Here is a 20,148-nt window from a genome sequence, read left to right as displayed (position 1 = left end):
TTATCTTAAAGTATAGATAAAATCTATTGCTATTGAATATTTTTGAAGAAATTTGTATGTCATCGGGTTGTTTTAAAAATTTATCCTCCAACTCTACTATAGCTTGCAACTCATTGTGAAAATGACTAAAAATAGTCTCACCAGAACGCCTGAAAAAAAGGATAATTCATTGTGCGAAACATTATGACCTAATAGGTATAGTGTTTTCTGCAGCTTGTTCCTCAACGGTAACTTGTGGTGATGGTTTAAGACATCTTTCTCTTACTAACATGTCACTCAATTCTTGAAAGACTGCATGACTCATCTGTATCATATTATGACATAAATTACTTGTAAGTAAATGTGACATTAATTCATCTCGTGCTTGATCTGCTTCAAGCCGAACTTCACGTGGAAGTTGGCATCTAGTAAGTTCATCCTTACATCTCGCCTACCAACCAATTATGATGGTGACGAACTCAACTGCTACTATCTGATATAAGTGTTCCATTTTTATAAATTGGTTGTTCAACGTAATTAGGGCCAATAGAAGTTTAGCCAACATTTGATTTTCATCATCCATCTAAACATAACAAGTTTATTAATTAAAATGCAAATCAAATATAGATGAAGGAAAAATAATACTAACTGCAAAATAAAAAAATAATACTAGTTTAGTTTCATTGGCACACAAGATACTAAGCAATCACACAGCTAGTACACTATAAAGAATGTCACAACCTGATATAACATAAAATCCAAATCCAATATAAGCAAGAAATGTACAAACCATGATGATGGCAACCAATATAATTCAGAAGCAGTAAGAGAACAACTAATCTTAGCAAACAATCAACAAAGCTTATGGAAATACATAAACAATAAGCACTTCCAAAGACATTGAGCCCCAAAATAGAAACACATAGAAATCATTCAATGTGACTGCAAATGGACAAAAATAAATCTAAAAACAAGAACTTCACTTTAGAACAGTGACCACAAGAACCAAGTATTGATACACCAACTCATGGCGACAAGCTATAAACTACATCATAGAAATTATTAAACGTGAATTTTAAAAGCAAAAAAAAAAACCCCCGCAGATTTGTATATAAATAAATATAAGAAGTCATAGATAATTAATTAGCACCATGCACACACTTGCATACTATACTTCCACTGATCACTATTCTAAATTTATCCGGATCATTACAAGAAAATGCCACGATCTATCTTATCATTATCATCGTCAATATAAAGTGTCATTATAACCACTCATGCAAAAGTCAGAGTATATGTAAACAAATATCATTAATCAAGGTGAAAACATGCATATATTACAAACTCTAATAAAGCTTCATATATACATATAAATATAAATAGATAATAACTAGCATTAATCACTGATGAACATAAATTTAATTATGAAGCTATATATGCATGCATGGTCTTGAACAAAACAAAAAACTAGGAAATTAGATAACTTACATTGATATATATATATATATATATTATTAAAATCAACAATATATATGAAAGAGAGACCTACGAATGAATCAATCGAATCAAAGATATAAAATGTCACAATTGGTCATTCAACAAATCAAAACTAACTTATTAGAGAATATTAAAGTACCTATAAACAACTCATTGGTGGAGCAAACCTAGAGACAATTGAAGATAAAGTTTGTCGAAATAAATACCTTCCCAACTTCCACGATCGAAGATTATGCAGAGGGGTTCAGCGATTCTGGTAGCTCTGAGGTGGCGGCTTCGTTCTTTAGAACCCTAAGTGAAGAAGAAGGAAAGTAGAAGAATGAGGTGTTCTCTCATTATAATTGAAAATAAAAGCTTTAATTAATAACAAAGAAATTCTATGAAACCCATAAGAGTATTTTTGTCAAAAAAAAAAGGACCAAATCTAAAACCTCCCCAACCCTCCAATTTGGAGGGTTGAGAAATAAGTGAAAAGTGGAGTTTTAAAACCTCCATCAACCCCTCTCAATCCTTACCTCCCTCTAAAACCCCTTCTCCAAGCATGGGTTTTTGGCACTTCCGTATATGCGTGTAAACCGCAAGTGCACGGGTGTCGAAGTAATAATCCCATATGAGTGGGTATCGTATCCACAGAGAGTAGGGAATAAAAACACTTAAGTTGTTTCTTAACTAATGTGGAAGATGAATAGTGATAAGTGTGACAAAATATGAAATAATGAAAATAAAAACAAGAAGATAAAGGGCACAAGTAAAGGAGAAGGTATGGCAATCGATAAAGATGGGGTACCCGGATATTGATCCTCCTAGGACAATCATTTCAAGTGCAAGAACCCTCTATTATACTTCCTAATTGATGTAATAATGAGTCGTAGAAATCCTTAATTACATGATCCCAAATCTAAGGTCAACCATGCCTAACTCTATACATGTCCTGGAGGAGAGATTGAATAACCTCTCAACCTCGCACTCGCATAGAATTGCAATGAGCTCTAGGGATTCCAAGTGATAAACCCTATTCCTATGTATAGACCTAACCCTTTGGTCCAGGTGGAAGATCCTTAGCCACAATTAAGCCCTAGGTGCTAAAATCACTTCAACGCTTCACTCCGTTGCACTCGCAACTAGGCCCCAGCGGAAGGTCATCCCTTAGCCCATTCACTCTACTATGGCCGCAAAGAACTCTTGGAACATGGAGATAGGATAGATCAGACCGGAGGGGAAAGGGGACACTCCACTACCTCTCGACTCACCCTCTCAACCTTCTCCAATCTAGCTTTGTCTAACTCTCATGGTGTGTCACTCACTCACAAGAGTTACCAAGAAGAACTCTCAACCCTAGTGTCACTCTAGGGGAGTATTCATACAATCAAGTCTCCAAGATTAGAACTCACAATAAACATCAACTAATTGAAAAGCATAATAAAGAGATTCAATGAAACGAATACATCCTAAGGTTCACAAATACTCAAGTACCCACTAGGGGTTTAGCTCTCCATGGAGCTAGATACAATCAATGAAATCGAATGTAAAAACAAAGCATCCATAGAAAACCCCTCGTTAGTCGTGGCGATGGTCTTGTGGAGAGTCCTCTACTCGTCGTAAGGGTCCCTTTGTCCGGCCTAGGATACACCTCACCGGATCGGTGCCGACGAAAGCTCTCCCACTAACCTTCTTCCAAACAGCACGCAATGTCGGAGCCGTAGAACCTCTCCAAAGCCCTAGCCAATACATCTCAAAACCCTAGCCGCCGCCCTCTCTCAAGTTGGGGAAAAGATGGAGAAAAAAATGCTGAAATCGGGGCTGGAATCCGGAATTCACACGCCCATGTGGGCGCCCCTGTGGATTTTTCACACGGGCGTGTGGAATTTCCACACGCCCGTGTGGATTCTCTGTTTTTCTGTTTTCTCGGCCGTCTGTAAACAGTGCTGCTGCGATATTTTTGCTACAATGTTTTCTACAATACCCTGCTACAGTGCCAGCCTAAAATACTCCCGAATCCATACTTTCATCGAGGTAACGCAAACGGGCACACATTATGTCGTGGATCACCTTGTTTCTTTAATAAGGGACATACTGGAAGAGATCTTGTTCTATATGCACAAGTCAGAATGCTTGAATGTGACTGCCCTTGTGCCCCTCCAAATAGTTGTGCTAACTCGCGTACGAGGAGGTTGGGACACACTCCTGGATCTGGAACCCGACCTATGTCTTCGCGTTTGAACCTTAGCAAGATTTCCTCCAAATTAGTGCATTACGACCTACATTGGTTTCTTTCTCTCATAATCGGCCTCACAACCCTACCTGCATGAAAGTAACATAAATACACCTATATTAGCGTTAAAACCCGAGAAAAGTAATGCTCAACACAAGGAAAGAACGCTTCGCATTTTTATCGCACAAGCACTTATCAGTTTTTAAAAACCCTTCCCTTACCTTACCTCCAAATACCTCCATCCAAGCAAAGTGTAAGATAGTACTATATTGGAATATTGTCAAACTTAACTCCAATATAAAGTTGTTGTCTAAATCATGCCACCCTAACCTCAGTAGGCCTAACACAATATGGGTAAGGCTTGGCATAGCCCGGTCGATATTGTAAGGCTCATGTGCTGGTAGTTCATAGGTCACCCTAGCTAACTAGCCGTCAAACCTTTACTAGCCAACTAGATTTGTATCTTACTGGCTTGGAGTGCGAATGAAAGACTTGAAAATTAATATGACATATAAAACATCCATAGATTATTTACAACGCAATCATAATGCTACTCTTATAATAAGCACCTATTTCCGTAAGTTATGGTAAATAACACCAACAACCAAAAGTCTATTGGTATCAAGTCCTCTCAAGAATTTTTCAAAAGTGAAGAGAGTTTGATTTGTGAGTGAAGACACATTTCTAAACATGTGAGCAGTGGCTATGTGCAATTGGTCCTAACACTGCTCTCATGTGTGAGTCCAATCCCAATTTGCTCCACAGAAGCGTATACACACCCCTACTTTAGCAGCTAGCTGCTCATATTAGCAAAGAAAAAAAGAAAACTTCCAATAAACAAGAGAGAGAGAGAGTGTGATAGTTGTATTGGCACATGACTTTTCCACAAGAATAAAAGAACGTTTGAGTACAAAATCAATGTGTTTCCTTACAATCAGCAATTCTGACTGGGCCATTCCATCCGGCAACCAGCCAAAACTACATCGTATCCTTGTTAACAACATTATCAGAACTGAATACAAATCAGAAAGCGACATGCTTAACCTGAACTAGGAATCCTGAAACACAGCCTCATAGAGCCAAGCTCTATCAAGTACTTGCAGTTCATGGGTGCTCATTGATTCATCTCCCATTGACAATTCATGTTGAGTGCTTCATCTGAAAATGGTGACCCAGCAGTAGCAATTTTTAGATGTGTGCATGAAAGGGTGCAGCAGATCATACAATCTGATTCTCTTTCTCATCGCTAGCCTTCCTTAACCGGTTGGGAGATTTGGGTTGAAGAATGTTGCTAACATCTTTAGCAGTTGCCCTTGAACCTTCAGCCTTCACTGAATTCCTATCACCAAGAGGAGGATTTGTATCCAGGGCTCTAGTGTCCATCACCCGTGGTAACCTCAAGGGGGGGATATTTTCCTCCCTCTGCCTCGGAACTTCATTTGTTTCAATGGCTGAAGTTGGAATTGGGTTTGATGGAACAAGTTGTATTGTAGTTTTCCGCCAATTCTTCCTTCTTTTCCCTCCATTTGGCTTGGTCTGAAGATCAAAACAGTTAGAATTATTAAACCAAAATAAGTGCATTCAAGTATGATGATCTTGACATAACAAAGGATTTATGAAGTAATGCTTGCTTAAATAATATCCATAATGTTTATCCAAACACTCACTGGAAAGTTCATCTTCAAAATCAAGCATGCTCATCACTTAGGAAACGCAACAACAAGGATGACAGAGATAGTTTGAGCATAGAAAACAATAAAGGTATGTCGAGGCTAGGATGCAATGTTTTGAGCTCATTGTCTAGGGTTGCAGAGAATAAAACTTGGATGTTTCCAACTTCTAATTGCAAGGGCACACATCATGGAACAGTTTAGATCTTGGATGGAGAATTTCCCTATAATCTAAGAGTCATTAATGTCCTAATGAAAATATAGAGTAAATGGTAAAGAACATTGGCACTAATCAGATAATTAAAAGGAACATGATATGATCAAGACATACAGAGAGAGTTATTATATAAAAATTGAATATAGAATTGTGTTAATAAATAATGTCAGACATACCACAGTATTTCCAATGTCGGATAAGGGCTTCCTCTGTTTTGAATCTTCATCAACTACATTTGGTTTCTCTGCAAGTGCATTTTGAAGTAGCAATGCACACTCAGACACCAACTCATTGCATTTCTCATTCTCTAAACACTCAGATGATGAATTGCTCCCACCACTTCCACTTAATTCTGAGTGTAATTTATCATCACTCTCCTTCTGAATGAAGTTAGCTACTCTATTAGAACATTTGGAAACTATGCATCCACAAGAAGCACCACATAAGTTTCCATCAGCTCGACATTCACACTTCTTAGTTTTACAAGATGAGCTCTTCGAACATGAGCAACATATTGGAGAGCTATTTTTCTCAATCACCGATTCAGTTTCTTCATTCAAAACTTCCAATTTTATATTATCTGAAGTATGGCCATCTTCAAAAGTTTTCTTGCCAAAACGGGATTGTCTGGATTGTTTTCTTCCAATCTTCTTTTCAGACTCTACCCAGTCCTCATCAGTCATGTCAAAATCAGAATCATATTGATCAGATTGTTCTGAATCAGAAGTGTCCATATCCTCAAAGAAATCCAAATTGTTTCTGCTTCTGTCAAAAACTTGGGAGGTTCGTGAAGCCTACTCAAAAGGAAATCATCCAAAAAATACCAAAGCATTAGTGATGCACCAAAACATAAATTAACTCCACAATAAAGTAAATAGAATCGAACATGCACTTCTTAACATGCATGTTCGCATAAAAGACAACTTAATGCAGTTAATTTACTTCAGACTTTAGAGCTCGAGGACTGTTTTAAGTTTGAGATTTGAAAATTACATAATAAACCTAGATCAACAGCCATACAAAGTACAAGAATATCTAATTTGCTTAATCTTCCTCTATAAGCTAATAAGAAAACCAATGGCGGAAATGAAAATTTTATGAACCAGCAATATCAACAGATAAAGATCATAAATGTAACTAGAATTTGTAGGGTGAAAGTATAAAACAGAAATGGCAAAAGGAAATACCGATTAAGGAAAAACTTGCAGAGTAATACCTTGCGCAGAGCATAGTACTGACCATCGTCAGTCGAACTTGATAAAACAGTTCCTAAATGACCACCTGCATCCTGTGAACTTCTCTTAGGAGCAAGTTTCTGCATAGAGTGCAAACAGGAAAGCATTGTTACGAAATGGTATCTTAGTATAGTGATCAAGAATATGTCATGAAACATAGAACAAGAATAATTATTGTGACTGAAAATTTAACAATTGTTAGAGAAACAAAGTGTAGCCGCATAAAACTAATTTACAGGAGAACATTAATGCCCGCAGAAAACTAATCAAATATAATATTTATGCTTCACATAATTGAAGGGTGGTTCAATAAGCAAAGAACCATGTATACATCCCAGGACTGTTTGGCAAATCTCAGGGAAAGATCTAACCAATGGTTCCCCGCCTTCTGAAAAACAATATGCATTTTATTTAAAACTTTAAGGGGGCACTAGTTTTCTGGCAAGACCTGGACAGGCAAAAAATTGTAGGAGCACAGCTGGACTTTAATTATAAATAACAAGGCCGACCTAAACTCAAGTGAATATGCATAATTTATTACGGAAAACAGCCCTCTGTTACATCTTATTCTTGTTATACAACAAAAATTCTAGTTAATCTTCAACTGAAAAAAATGAAACCAGACGGCACTACTGAATTATGGTACTTAATCAAGATCTTTAAGTGGTGGCCCTTGAGGAAGTACCTTCAAGATCAGTGACAAACCAATCCAAGTCAAAAACTTTCAACCCAGCAAAAACGAAATAGGTGCAAGTAGAAAGATAGACTAGATGAAGCTGAGATTATGAGATCACATTCATTTAGAACAAAAAGGATTCATCCATACCTAGCAAAGCTGCCAAAAAAAAAAATACATCCTAAATGGAATGAAACAAATACCTTCAAGTCAGTTGAGCAACAAAAAGACATGGCTAAGTGACCAGAATGCCAAAACACTGACTATAAGCACGCAAAAAGGAATCTGTTAAAACAAACTTGTATAGCAAAGGCAAAGCCATAATGAAGGTCAAGTTTGTGGTATAGTGGATGCCATTGTTTTCCTATTGATTTTTTTCAGAGCACAAAGCCATAACAAAGGTCAGGTTCTAGAGTGCAAAGGTCTCATCCATTAATGTAAAACCACTGATTCTTTCCCCATTGTTTAATTCAATTCCAAATTCAATAATTTAATTTATGCGCATATGCGCTTATGCAGTATAAATGAATAAATATTAATCCACGCCATACACATCCTATAGGGATAGACAGAGAAAAAATGATGTAAAAAACAACTGGTGGGAAGCAGCTGACAACGTCAAAAACAAATGAACTACACAGCATATATAACTATCAATCTTCAGTAAGCTCAAGAAACTAATGAACTTAATGCCCAAGGAAGAATGAGAAATGAATAAATATAAATCAACCGACCTGCAAATTCAGCTCTTGCAGCAGTTTAAGCTTTTCTCCTTCCAGTTGCCTCACCAAGCTACTAAGATTGAAAACCTTTCCCTTGAAATCGCTAATAATGGAGTCTTTCTCCCTGCATTGTATCTCCCTATCACGCAGCTGGCACCTAGCATAGCATCAGATAAGATTTAATAGTTTAAGCACATTAGTGTACCACAATAGAAATAAAATGGATAATCCATAGAAATATCATGCCTAAAAGACAAGCGTAGCACATGTTTCTATACTTGCATTTTCATGCATGACACTGTCAAGAAACTGCTTTTCTAATACATTACCTTCCTCAAAAATAAAAATAATGAAGACAAAAAAGTGACAAAGATTCAGAATAACATGACTCAGATAATAGCATTAACTAAATATATGTACATATTCATAAATCAACATAAAGGTGAAATAAATGTAATAAAATGTGATGAAAGATGCATTGGATTTTTATGCAAGTACCTTGATGAAGATGCCAGATTAAATAAATGGTTCATAACATTTTTAGCTTCAGCTAATGAACGAACTTGATTCCAGCGTCCCCGGCCACTAAAAACACGTTCACGCTCCTCAGCTTCTGACAATTGTGAGGCCATTGTTACAAGGTTTGTCGATGAAGTTGCCAGCATATTTTCCAATGCTGAAAATTCGTGAGTTTCTGGCACTAGGAGACATCGTTTGGGGGCAATCACTGAGAACGCAATTCTTAATCAGAATACAAATCAAATAAAATTTGCCAAAATTCATAGTTCAGTGTGAATGAAGAAAAAAAAACCTAAGAGCACACCTCAGCATTCTTTCTCTTAAATAATTCAGACTCCTCCTTCAGCTTTGCCACCTCCTTGGCCATGGCCGCCCTCCTGTTCATTAAGAAAAAATCCGGAATGAAGCACGGAAATAAAACTATAAATTAGCAAACAGATAAATGTTATGACTTTCATGAAACAATGCAAGTACAAAAACAAAATAAGTTCCACTGAAATTCACTAGTTTATCCAAGTAATTCTAAAAGTGGAACACTTCCAACGTATTATTTTCATATATGAATAATTAGTTTTACAAAAGTAATTTAATCAGATCAATATAATCCTTAATTATTGTTAAAAAAATGACCAATTAATAAATATTCATTTTTAATTAGAATAAAAAAATAACCACGTCAATAAATAAATTAAAACTAAAACTTCAAAACTACCATTCCAGCTTATTCCAACCCCTACCAAACTAAAGAAATCCAAACAATGGGGAATTTTCAATGATATGTTAGATCTAAAGCATGACATCATAGGAACTCAAACTAATTGTAAATGGTTAAGAAAAATTTATTGCCGAAATATCACTCTAACCAGAACTAGAAGCAATTTTTCATATAATACTTAAAAAACCCTGAGTCTAAAAATCTTCTTGCAAAAGCCTCATCAACAAGATAATCATATATTTTTAGGATAATGTATCTTCCTTCTCATTGTAAGAATTTCCCAAGACCTTGGCTTGACCTTGCTAGAGAAGTTAACAATTCTATCCGAAGTATGAAACACATCTGCTCTCAAAATAGAGTTTTTAATAATCAAGAAAATCAAATTAAATCATACCCACCGCACAGCAGAAAGAAGTTAATTGCTTTGTGGAAAAAATATAGTTCATCAAAAGTGGCAACAAAATAGGTTGGCACAAGTCAATCAATAGATTTAGAAGTAGAAACACAATCTGCTCTCAAAATAGAGTTTCCAAAAATTTAATTATCAAAAAATCAAATTAAATTATACCCACCGCACAGCAGAAAGAAGTTAATTGCTTTGTGGAAATGATATAGTTAATCAAAAGTGGCAGCAAAATAGGTTGACACAAGTCAATCAATAGATTTAAAAGAAGAAACACTAGAATTAGATAACCAACATATAAAAAAAGACTAATACTATGCTGACAAGTTGACAATCTTACAAAAAAGGAAATAATAGTGGTAAGAATAATAAAAAAAAAAGAATACAAAATTAAAAATGCTGTAACAACACAGATTGAAAAGTCAATAAAGGTTAATAAACTAAATGTGTGATTTTAACGCATTAGAAAAGCAAGAACTGGCAACATAAAATTTAAAATTTTTCAAACAATTGTAAGGGAACAATCAAATAGCGATGAAGCAATGACTAAAATCCTATGTAGTAATTATCATCACTGAACGAAGAGCAGATTGTAAAGAGGATTGGATATTTTATAGTTAAGGAAAAATATAGAAAGTTGAAATGCCAAAAATCCTTACTCTTCCATTTGCCGCTCATATTCAGACCGTACTTCATGGACCCGCAAGTTAACTTCAAGCTCACTTTCAATTGCCTGCATCAATGCCTAGGACAAAAGAATTTGTCAAAGGGAAGACAATATTGAATGCAATGGCGGCTATATTTTTTTTTAAGTCAGGATACCTACCTGAATCCCAGGTCCATTTACACTTCCAGAGCCTGTATGAAGATTTTCAACAAATATAGTGCATGAGGATAAGCATAAAATGGGCATTTGTATCATACACTGAACCAAGAGTGCTCAAAACAAAAATCTCACGTGAAGAAGCCTTTCTTGCTTCCAGTAGTTCTTTCAATCGTTTGGTGGCCATTGAAGCTTCTTCCGTCTTCCGTTGAAGAACCTTAAATTAGAAAGAATGATAATTCAAGTAGATGGAATCATGCCTAATATAACAAAAAAGCACGGAGAACATGTCTACCATTTTTTGTCTTTGGTTTAATGCCATCAGTTTATGCATCTCATACTCATTCCTCCGACCCTCCTTCTTGAGCTATTAAAAAGCAGCCATGTCATTAGTGACAGCAAATTGCAACATAAAATACAGTAGAAGAAGATGTATAACATTACACTGAAGGATATAAAAAAAGAACCAATTAGAAATACACCGCTGCTAGGCAAGAGTAAACAAAAAAATTGTGTCAAAGCTAATGACAGGCTAATCCATCAATCAACAAGTATCAAGGAGACCAAATTGTCACCCAAGTTTTTCAGCTTCCCCATAGATAAATGTCAATACAATGCAACCATCAGAGATTAACATCGAGTGTGTGCACAAGACATTTCTCTAAAAGAATTGAAAGAAGAACATGCAGCTCATTAGCAGGAGGAGCTCCTGCCATGGAACAAAGCCAAGTCTATGGAAATTCCTATCAATCCTATTCATCCAAAAGTGGACTCCAAACGCACGTCTACCATTCAAATTTTAAATGAAAATTGGCATATGGAAATGACACTTCTTTTGCTAAGGCAGTTATATTTCAAGTCTTAGACTTCATTGGCTGCATCTTATAACTAAACAGGAGGTTGAAGAAATATTTCCATTCCCTAACCAACTGGTGCTAGTCCACACCCCTAATAGGCTGCATCCACTGAAAAAAGCCAAGTCTTAATATGAGAAATGAAGGTTAACAAAAGAGATAAGATTTTTGCAGCAAACATTCAGAGGAACCTTGACAAAAATGCAACAAGTTAATATGCTAAGGATAGCTGTCACTGGATTGTTTCTATTCATCTCCCATTCAGAATAGCTCATTGAGAATACTGATTGTTCAACCTGGCTTATTGGATTTGACTCATTCCAATTAGGCTCATTCAATAATGATAATAATTCACAAAAGTAGAAATAATCAGGCAACTTAAAAAGGAACAGTTTCTCATTAGCCATATAAGAAACAATTTAATCGGCATAAAACAAGTTACAAGTACAAGCATTTTGTGTGCCAATGTTTGAATATCGTAACCTAAACAATAGATACCTGAAGAACCTCCTTTTCTCTTGTGGCCTTCCATGCCCGAAACTGTTCAGATTCTTGCTTAATCTTATGTTGCAAATGTACCTATAATAAAATGTCAAATTCAAGTTGTAGTCACCAGAAAATAAGCACATTCAGAAGTTTTCAGGAGGAACAAAATAGAACCTTCTGAGACTTTATCCTTTGAATTTCCTCTTGTAACCGTTTATGCGGCCTCATCAGATTTTTGCTTTTGCCTCAGTAGTTGAGACTGTGCCTCTTGCTTCTTTTTCAGCTCAGACACCTAAACAATAATATGGATTAATAGACCATCTCCATTCCTAATTGTATAGGGCTAATTACAAACCTGAGCTTCAAGCATGTTCAACTTCTGAAGATATTCTTCCTTCAATTTTTGGGCACTATCATCAGAATTATTTGAAATGTTTGCAAGATTGAACCGAAGATCTTCAATCTCTTTCTGGCAATGACAGGATAACATGAGAACAAATTTGTTCCATTTTATACTTGAAAATACTTCATCAAGAAAGAATCGAAGAAATATTACCTGTAAAGTTTTTTTTTCATGCTCTAATTCTAACAACTTCCTCTCATAATGCTGCTTGAGTATCGACGTGTCATTCCTTGAAAATTGTTTCATTTCCGCCTTACATATGAAATGGGACTTTTAGTTCATAACAGAATATTAACACAAGAATAGTTTTAACACGTCTTTAAGTAATGCAAATCAATTCTTTAAACCAATATTAGGCAACAAATACAAGAGAGGAGTGGTGATGTGAGTAGCATTGAACTATGTGGAATGTATAGTTTACACTCGCTAGACCACTTTCTTATGAAAGCCAGCTGCTTCTTTTTTTTTAACTCATATCAATTCAAATGCAAGTCCTAGCAAGAATACAAACATGAAACATGACCAACAATTCTCTTCAAATAAACATAGGTTATTAAACTTCTAATTAAATGCCTTCTACAATATAAGTTTCACCTCAAAATTAAACTGGGCCTGCATCAAAATGTTTTAGAAGCATGTCTTCAATTAAGGTTAGTGTAGCTAAATGATGAATGTTTAAAACAGAAAAAAAAAAATTATGATTCATTGTGCGGCAATTCTTTCAATTAGGATGCCTCATTCTCACTGCAAGGGCAGAAAAATGGTCATGAATTCTACTTGCGCAACAGTTCAAGTATTTCATGATTCATAATGACCAGAGCCAGAGAATAGCAAAATAGCATGAGAACAACACATAAAGCCAAGCACAGCTCATTATTAAAAAAATTAATAGACCTACATGGAAGTCGTGCATACCTCCTTTTGTTCAAGTCGTTTATCCAATTCTTGGAGCTCTTGCCCCAATCTGTCCTGCAAAGTACAATGCTCCCGCTCTTTTTCATCCTCTTCAGCTTCACCTAAAGAATATATGAAATGATATTAAAATTAAATGATTAAAGCATAGCAATAATAAAGGAACAGAGTATTACAGATACGTATGTTCTCAAAATAATTAAAGCCTTATTTTTGGATAAAGTAATAATCAATACATAAATAAAACTGCTGTCCAAAACTGTTGCTTCCACTTACCGGAAACATCAAGGTTTTTATCATCATCGTCTGATGCTAACACATGCAGACTTGGTAGGAATGTATCTTTCCCAAAAGCAAGGCAATCCATAAGTCCATTTTGTTCAGAATTGGTGAAACTTCTGGCCTTCAGTAACTGAGCTTCTAACTCTTGAATTTTTACAGTATAACTCTTCACCAAATCCATTTCTTGAGCATACTAATTTAGATAAAAAAGAATTGGGTAAATTAGAGATCAACAAGCATAATATATGCCCACAAAGATGTATATCAGCAAAACCTGTGAGTTGTTTGCGCCATCAATTTCCTCCCATGATTTTCCACTTCGAGCTGATTTGATCTTCAAAATCAGCTCATCTTTTTCACACTGAACATAAATTTAGATTATGTATGGTTTTAGAACAGTTATGGACAAAAAAAAAAAATACATTAGTATATTAGATTCATAAGACATTGACAAACATCTTTAGTTTCAAAATCTTGAAGGTGTACATAAGACAAGGACACAAAAAAAATATACAAATACTGAGCATCAAATATAAGCCCAAATGAATAATCCTCAATGTGCCATAATTGGCTCAAAATGTGTCAACATTTTACTAACTACTCTTAAATTGTCAGCTAACTACACAAATGTGAATTAGGATCATTAAGATTGATACAATTCCATAACATCATCACACCTACTCATGTTCACCATTCATGTTTGACACCATAGTAATTAGTCTGTAAAATGTTTGCTATAGAAATATGTAGATAGTGAAATTTTCTCATTACAAGCATGAGGAAAAAGATAACAGGATTTTTTTTTTCAAAGAACATCTTATAATATCTATTAATTGCAAAAACCTTAATAGCACTGTGTATAATAAATATTATTTTCATTGAGCATGTTTATCTTCAATTGTAAGTTTGCATACCTTAATTATAAGTACTCCTACACAAAAAAAATATACTTTTAATGTGACCCAGAATCTTGCGTACCTGAGCATCCAAGGCTTGTTGCTTTAAGTGCTCGCAAGTGATTTGTTGTTCTTTAAGCTCTTGATGGAGCTCTGTATTGCTGGCTTCAAGCAAGGAGATCTTATGGCGCAAAATCTAGGCTCAAACAAAAAGAACAAACTTATCAATCCAAAATCTGAATTAATAGCCTCATCAGAAAATCCAGTATGATTAAAAGCTTGTACTTGAAGCTCTTCTAGCGCACCACCACCACGACAATACAACACTTCGGCTTGCAATTGCTCCAATTGGTTGCGCATTTTTTGCATTTGAGCTGCCATTGGATCACGATTTATCTGCAGTTACAAAAAAGAAGCCAGGGCTCACATCATTAAAGTAAGACAGAAGAGTTTTTTTTCTGCTACATGCAGAACTTACCACAGCTTTGTTCTGAATATTGCGAGCACGGTTGGCATACTTGAGAGTATTAAGAGTCTCTTCAGCATTAGAATCCGCAGGACTAATGCAAGCTGCAATAAAAACATATATTGCAGGAAAGTAAAGCTATCATTCTATTAAGCATCTTAAAGATCGCAAATCATAAGTCAAAAACAGTATAAATAAACAATACCTATCATTACGGTTTTGCTATTTCCGCCAAGGGAATCCTACAAAGCAGATGATCATGAGTAGTTGTTAAATATAAGCATTTTATTCAAGGAAAAAAGAGTGCGCGTGTGAAATACAAGCATTTTATTCAGGAAAAAAGAGTAGGTGATTTTATCAGACATGTTTACCTGCATATGCATGCATAATTGTTATCTTATTTGGGAGGTCTAGTATGCTTGACATATGTAGCTTGAACGATAATCAATTGGCAAGTCTGAGAAAGGAAATTACTGAAAGCATTCAAACTAATTTTCATGGAGTTGATACGCTTCATGTTTCTTGATTTCTAATAGATAGTCAATGGTTGCCTATACAGAGGATGAAAAGCTATTAAAGAAAATGGTTTTGGTTTTAATTTTAACATAATTAGTCACTGAGCGATCTAACAAGACAAGTTTCATAATTAAATCCCATCACTTGATAACAACTCTGAAAAAGGCAAAAACTAAGATATTAACAAGAATCAGGAGGACTAAAACAGTATAATTCAAAAATAAGCTAAAATTGCAATGGGATAGAATGAACAAACTAGAAGCTGAAAAATCAACTTACAGTTAATAATCTGAACAACTACTCTACAAAGTGCCAAGGGTTTGGAAATCATAATGAAATATCCTCGCAGCACGAAACAAACCCAAACCCAATATTAAAATCCAATTTAACTGCCTCATTTCCTGCTAGTATCTCTGCAGGTCTGGTTTTTGTAGTTGGAGGAATTATAACGTATTCCCAATCCCTCAATTCCGTTTATGTTACATGAACATTGATTTCAGAGAGATAGATAAGTAGCAACAAGTGTAGTTAGTGGGAGAGCTCAAATTACAGAATTTTAAATGCAGGTATACCAGTCAATCACAAAATCCAGGATAATTTGATTCATGTTTACAAGGAAAAAAACACAATTCACTTGCCTGTAGCAGACGAGTTAGTTTGCTGTCACGGTATGGGACATGTCCTCCTTCTTTCCTTTTCTTTTCATCACCTAATGCACTAATAACATTTCCAAGAGCCAGCAAGCCTCTGTTAATATGTATGCCTGACAAAGAAAAAAAAAGATAATAATCACCCAAGAGCTCAAAAATTAGCGAAGAAGAGCACTAAGAGAAACCAGATACCCTCTTTGAGACGCAAACCGTCAGCTCCAGTGCGCTTTGCACGTTCAGAACCAGCAAGATCCACTAGATGAAGTTTTGAAGATAATATGTCATCACCAAATTCATCATTGGTCACTACATCACTTGACCAAGTACTAGTTTTCTTTTGCTCCAGACTTATAGTAAAAATAGCATGTGAACGACTGCAAAAGCAATTTCACCAAATAAACCACATACAGGTTATAAAAATAATTAACAAACTAGGTGATATATATGTTTTGCATAAAAAGAAATGCAGATAAAACGTTAATTGAAAGCTAATATGCTAGAACTAACATCCTATACTAGATGCGTAAGATACTAGATCATATTGAATATGTGGTAATACTATGGTTGTCGAACTTATATCAAAAGGGGCCTGGTTAAAACCAAATTAGAGAGGAGAGAAGATAAAACCTTGACTGACTATTCATGTTGGTGCTCCCTGTAGCACGGGACAGGGAACCACGAGCTAAATACGATGCCATCTCTTCTTTTGACCTGACTTCTGCCTCAACAACACCAGCAAGTGTGATCCCTCCATTGGTTGTTTCTCTAATCTGAATTGGAGCCCTTGGAGCTACAGCTACCTTAACTCCAGCAGGGCCTTCAGCTCTTAGGGAAGCATTAAGATGTGGGTCAAGCAAATCAAAAACTTCTTCTTTAAAAATCTGCCAAACAAAGAACAAAAGTAGTTAAACAATATCACTTCTTCTATAAATGACAAAAACCAAAATCATATTTTTTTAATGAAATGGAAATATTAATGAAGTGATTGAAGGTGTCAGTTCACTTGAAAAGGTTGCATGCAATACCCTTAAGTAATGTTTTGTAGCGCAAAAGTATTCAAAAGCCTCAAGCCATAAGCAAAATTGTGGACTAACCTCTATGAAAGATACTCTGAGTAAAATCTCAGCAGTGTCTTTCATTGCTGCAATTTTCTTAAATATTGTCTCCATTACTTGTGGAATAATCCCCCCACAATTAGCTTCACCAGAATAGTTGGTTCCCATAGTGTATGTCTTCCCAGAGCCAGTCTACATGAACAAAACATCACAAACCATTATTATTTTCAATACTCAAAGAAAAAGACAAATCCTTTTAAAAAGCACACATATGTCACAGCAACTATTACGAAATTGGTAACATAACGAATTGCACCTGTCCATAAGCAAGGACCGTGGCATTGTATCCATGAAATAATGCGTCAACCAAAGGAGCTATGCACTCCTGAAATATAAGTGAATGAGGCGTTCCAGAGCTCCCATAAACATGGTCAAATGTGAAAGCATGTGAACCAATTTGAACCTATTTCACATTCAGAATTACAATTAAAATGTTAGATTATTGACAATAGCCAATATTGCAAGCTCATGGCAATTAATAAAGTTGAAAAAAAACAAATCAAAACTAACCAAACACAGCAAAATTGCTAAATCTACAAAAATAGCAATTTGCAGACAAAGGAGTCAAGCATAAAAACAATATAAAACCTATCATACACAACGCCTCAAAACCTTGTAACACCATCATTACATATGAGGCGCCATAACCAACAAAATCAAACCAAAATTTTAAAAACACAACAAGATTTGGAAGTTTTGGAGCTAGGGAAGGCATCCAAACAAACAAACATCCCTTATACATGAGGCCTCCACAAAATCCTTAAATTACAAAACTATAACAGTCCGGTGAATGAATCCAAGCAAATGCAGCTAAAAGATAATATATATATATATATATACAGATAAATCAAAACCCTAGCAAGGAAAGAAGGCAAAAGCAGCTGACCAACATTTGGAATTTTTTGCGCAAAGGAATCAGGCTCAAAAACAGCATAGCATCAATCAATCGGCTAGATCTATAAAAATAAATAAATAAATAAATCCCTAAAATATAAAACTTAAACAGCTTCAAGGATACAAGTAAATGCAGCTTAACCAAAGCCAAAATTCAAAAAACCAGCAAGAAAAAACAAGGGCAAAACCGAATCAGCATTACAAACAAGCTAAGACCCAAACCAATAAAACCACTAAAACACAAAACTTAGACAGTTTCGTGAATTCAAGCAAATGCAGCAAAAGCATCGAAACCCTGGCAAAAGCACCTGAGGCTCCCCAGGAACAACACTGACGCAATCGGCGCAACCCAAGAGAAGCTCGGAAGTGATAAGCGGCCTTATATTCACAGCCACCTTGACACACTCCTTCTGTTGCCCAGCCCCTCTCGAATCCTCGCAGCTCTCCATCTCTCAAACCCTAACCAAACAAAACCTCCAAGAAAACCAACCAAATAGATCAGATTTCGATCAAGGAATCGATTCAAGAGGTAAAAACAAGGATTGGAATGAAGAATCGGGGGAGATTAGGGCAAAATCCCTCCCCTTTTCCTCTGGATTTCTCCTCCTCTTTCCAAATGCTGGATTCTCGGAGGTGGGAGGTGGAACGCCGGGGAATGGAATTCAAATAGAAAGGGGGTTTGGCACGTGCGAAATGGACGCTCAGGATGGATCACACGTGTGAGATCTGGGGGAGATGGAGATAAAATGACTGAAATGCCCTTATCATTTCAAATTCAAAACGAGAGCCCTCTTCAGTGAAGAGACGAAGCAAAGATTCAGATTTAAAAGCTTGTCAACGGTCTTGTGAAGTGGGACCCAGATTTGGGCTTTTAGGTTTGGGTTTGGGTTTTTTGGGGTTGAGCTTGACCAGTTTGAAGGATTTTGGGATATAAGGTGACTACAGAGGGGTATATTTCTAAATTTATGATGAGGTAATTTATAAAAATGTTTTTTTTTTTAAATAAAGACGTTATGATGTTTTTTTTAAAATTAAAAATTTTTAATTAAATGGTTTTTTATAAGTATTTATTGTGATTTCACACCTGTACATTAATTTCGGTGAAAATAAATTATTTATGATGTTTTTATTAAATATTAATGGGATAGATGTTAAATTTTTGTGGTGTGCAAAACTAGAGCTACGATGCCCCCCTTGTCGCCGGCTGGGTTTGTTGACCCCGCCTGCTTCTTCCCTCCCGACGCCCTCTCTCGCTCCCCTTCCATCAAAGCCCAAGCCCCTCCTCCTCCCCCTTCCACCCCGTCGCTTTCATCGTTTTTTTAATATATTTTTTAATTTTTAATTTTTTTATCTTTATATATTTTCATATTTTTAAAATTTTCATTATTTTTTATATTTTATTAATATTATTTTTTTCATTTGAATGATTTATTTATTTATTCCCATTTACTAGATGTTTTTGTTGAGTTTGCTATTTTTAAAAATTTTTAAGAAAAATTTGTAAAAATATGTATCATTGATTTAGGGATTTCGGAAATATTAAAGCTTTAATTAAATAATAAATATTTTTTTAAAATTATGATTAATTTAAATAGAAGTTTAAATGAAAGGTATTATTTTTAAAAAATATTTAATATTAGTTTATTTTGTAATTAATAAGATCTTAAATGTAAATAATTTATCAAAATTATTTTTTTTTTAAAAAAAATTAATTAAATGATTTTAGATAAATTATTGGGTAAATTACAAGATTAGTCATTAAACTATCCACCAGTTCATATTTTGGTCACTAAACAAAAATTTATTTTGATCACTAACCTTTTAAATTGCTTCGATTTGGTCGACGCTGACGCCAGCATTAGCGGTGGTGACGTGGCTTTAGCCATGTCGTGAATCTAACCACGTCAAGCACTGCTCTTTAAAAACGTGTCTTCTTTCTTCTTCCCCTTTCCCTTTCCCTTTTCTTTCTTCTTCTCCTTGCCCGTTTCTTTCTTCTTCCTTGCCCT

General features: G+C 35.3%; 1 protein-coding gene across 1 annotated transcript; it reads right to left on the bottom strand.

The window, feature by feature from the left end:
- Nucleotides 1–4,560: 4,560 nt before the first annotated feature.
- LOC120255980 (kinesin-like protein KIN-4C) lies at nt 4,561–18,905 on the bottom strand. The gene is given in 29 exon segments (XM_039263752.1): nt 4,561–5,224; nt 5,752–6,369; nt 6,792–6,890; nt 8,221–8,365; nt 8,707–8,885; nt 8,887–8,949; nt 9,032–9,104; nt 10,505–10,590; nt 10,672–10,703; nt 10,804–10,885; nt 10,964–11,035; nt 12,021–12,101; nt 12,183–12,224; nt 12,226–12,300; nt 12,364–12,477; nt 12,565–12,663; nt 13,327–13,427; nt 13,600–13,798; nt 13,880–13,966; nt 14,584–14,697; nt 14,787–14,897; nt 14,980–15,071; nt 15,173–15,209; nt 16,122–16,246; nt 16,326–16,507; nt 16,761–17,014; nt 17,228–17,380; nt 17,505–17,651; nt 18,451–18,905. Coding segments are annotated over 29 exon segments (3,921 nt in total). The 5' UTR covers nt 18,592–18,905; the 3' UTR covers nt 4,561–4,906.
- Between the last annotated feature and the right edge of the window lie 1,243 nt (nt 18,906–20,148).

The sequence above is a fragment of the Dioscorea cayenensis genome, chromosome 3, assembly GCF_009730915.1.
Source record: "Dioscorea cayenensis subsp. rotundata cultivar TDr96_F1 chromosome 3, TDr96_F1_v2_PseudoChromosome.rev07_lg8_w22 25.fasta, whole genome shotgun sequence".
Lineage (NCBI taxonomy): Eukaryota > Viridiplantae > Streptophyta > Magnoliopsida > Dioscoreales > Dioscoreaceae > Dioscorea > Dioscorea cayenensis.
Note: the sequence above shows the minus strand (reverse complement) of the source record. Positions and strands in the feature narration are given on the sequence as shown.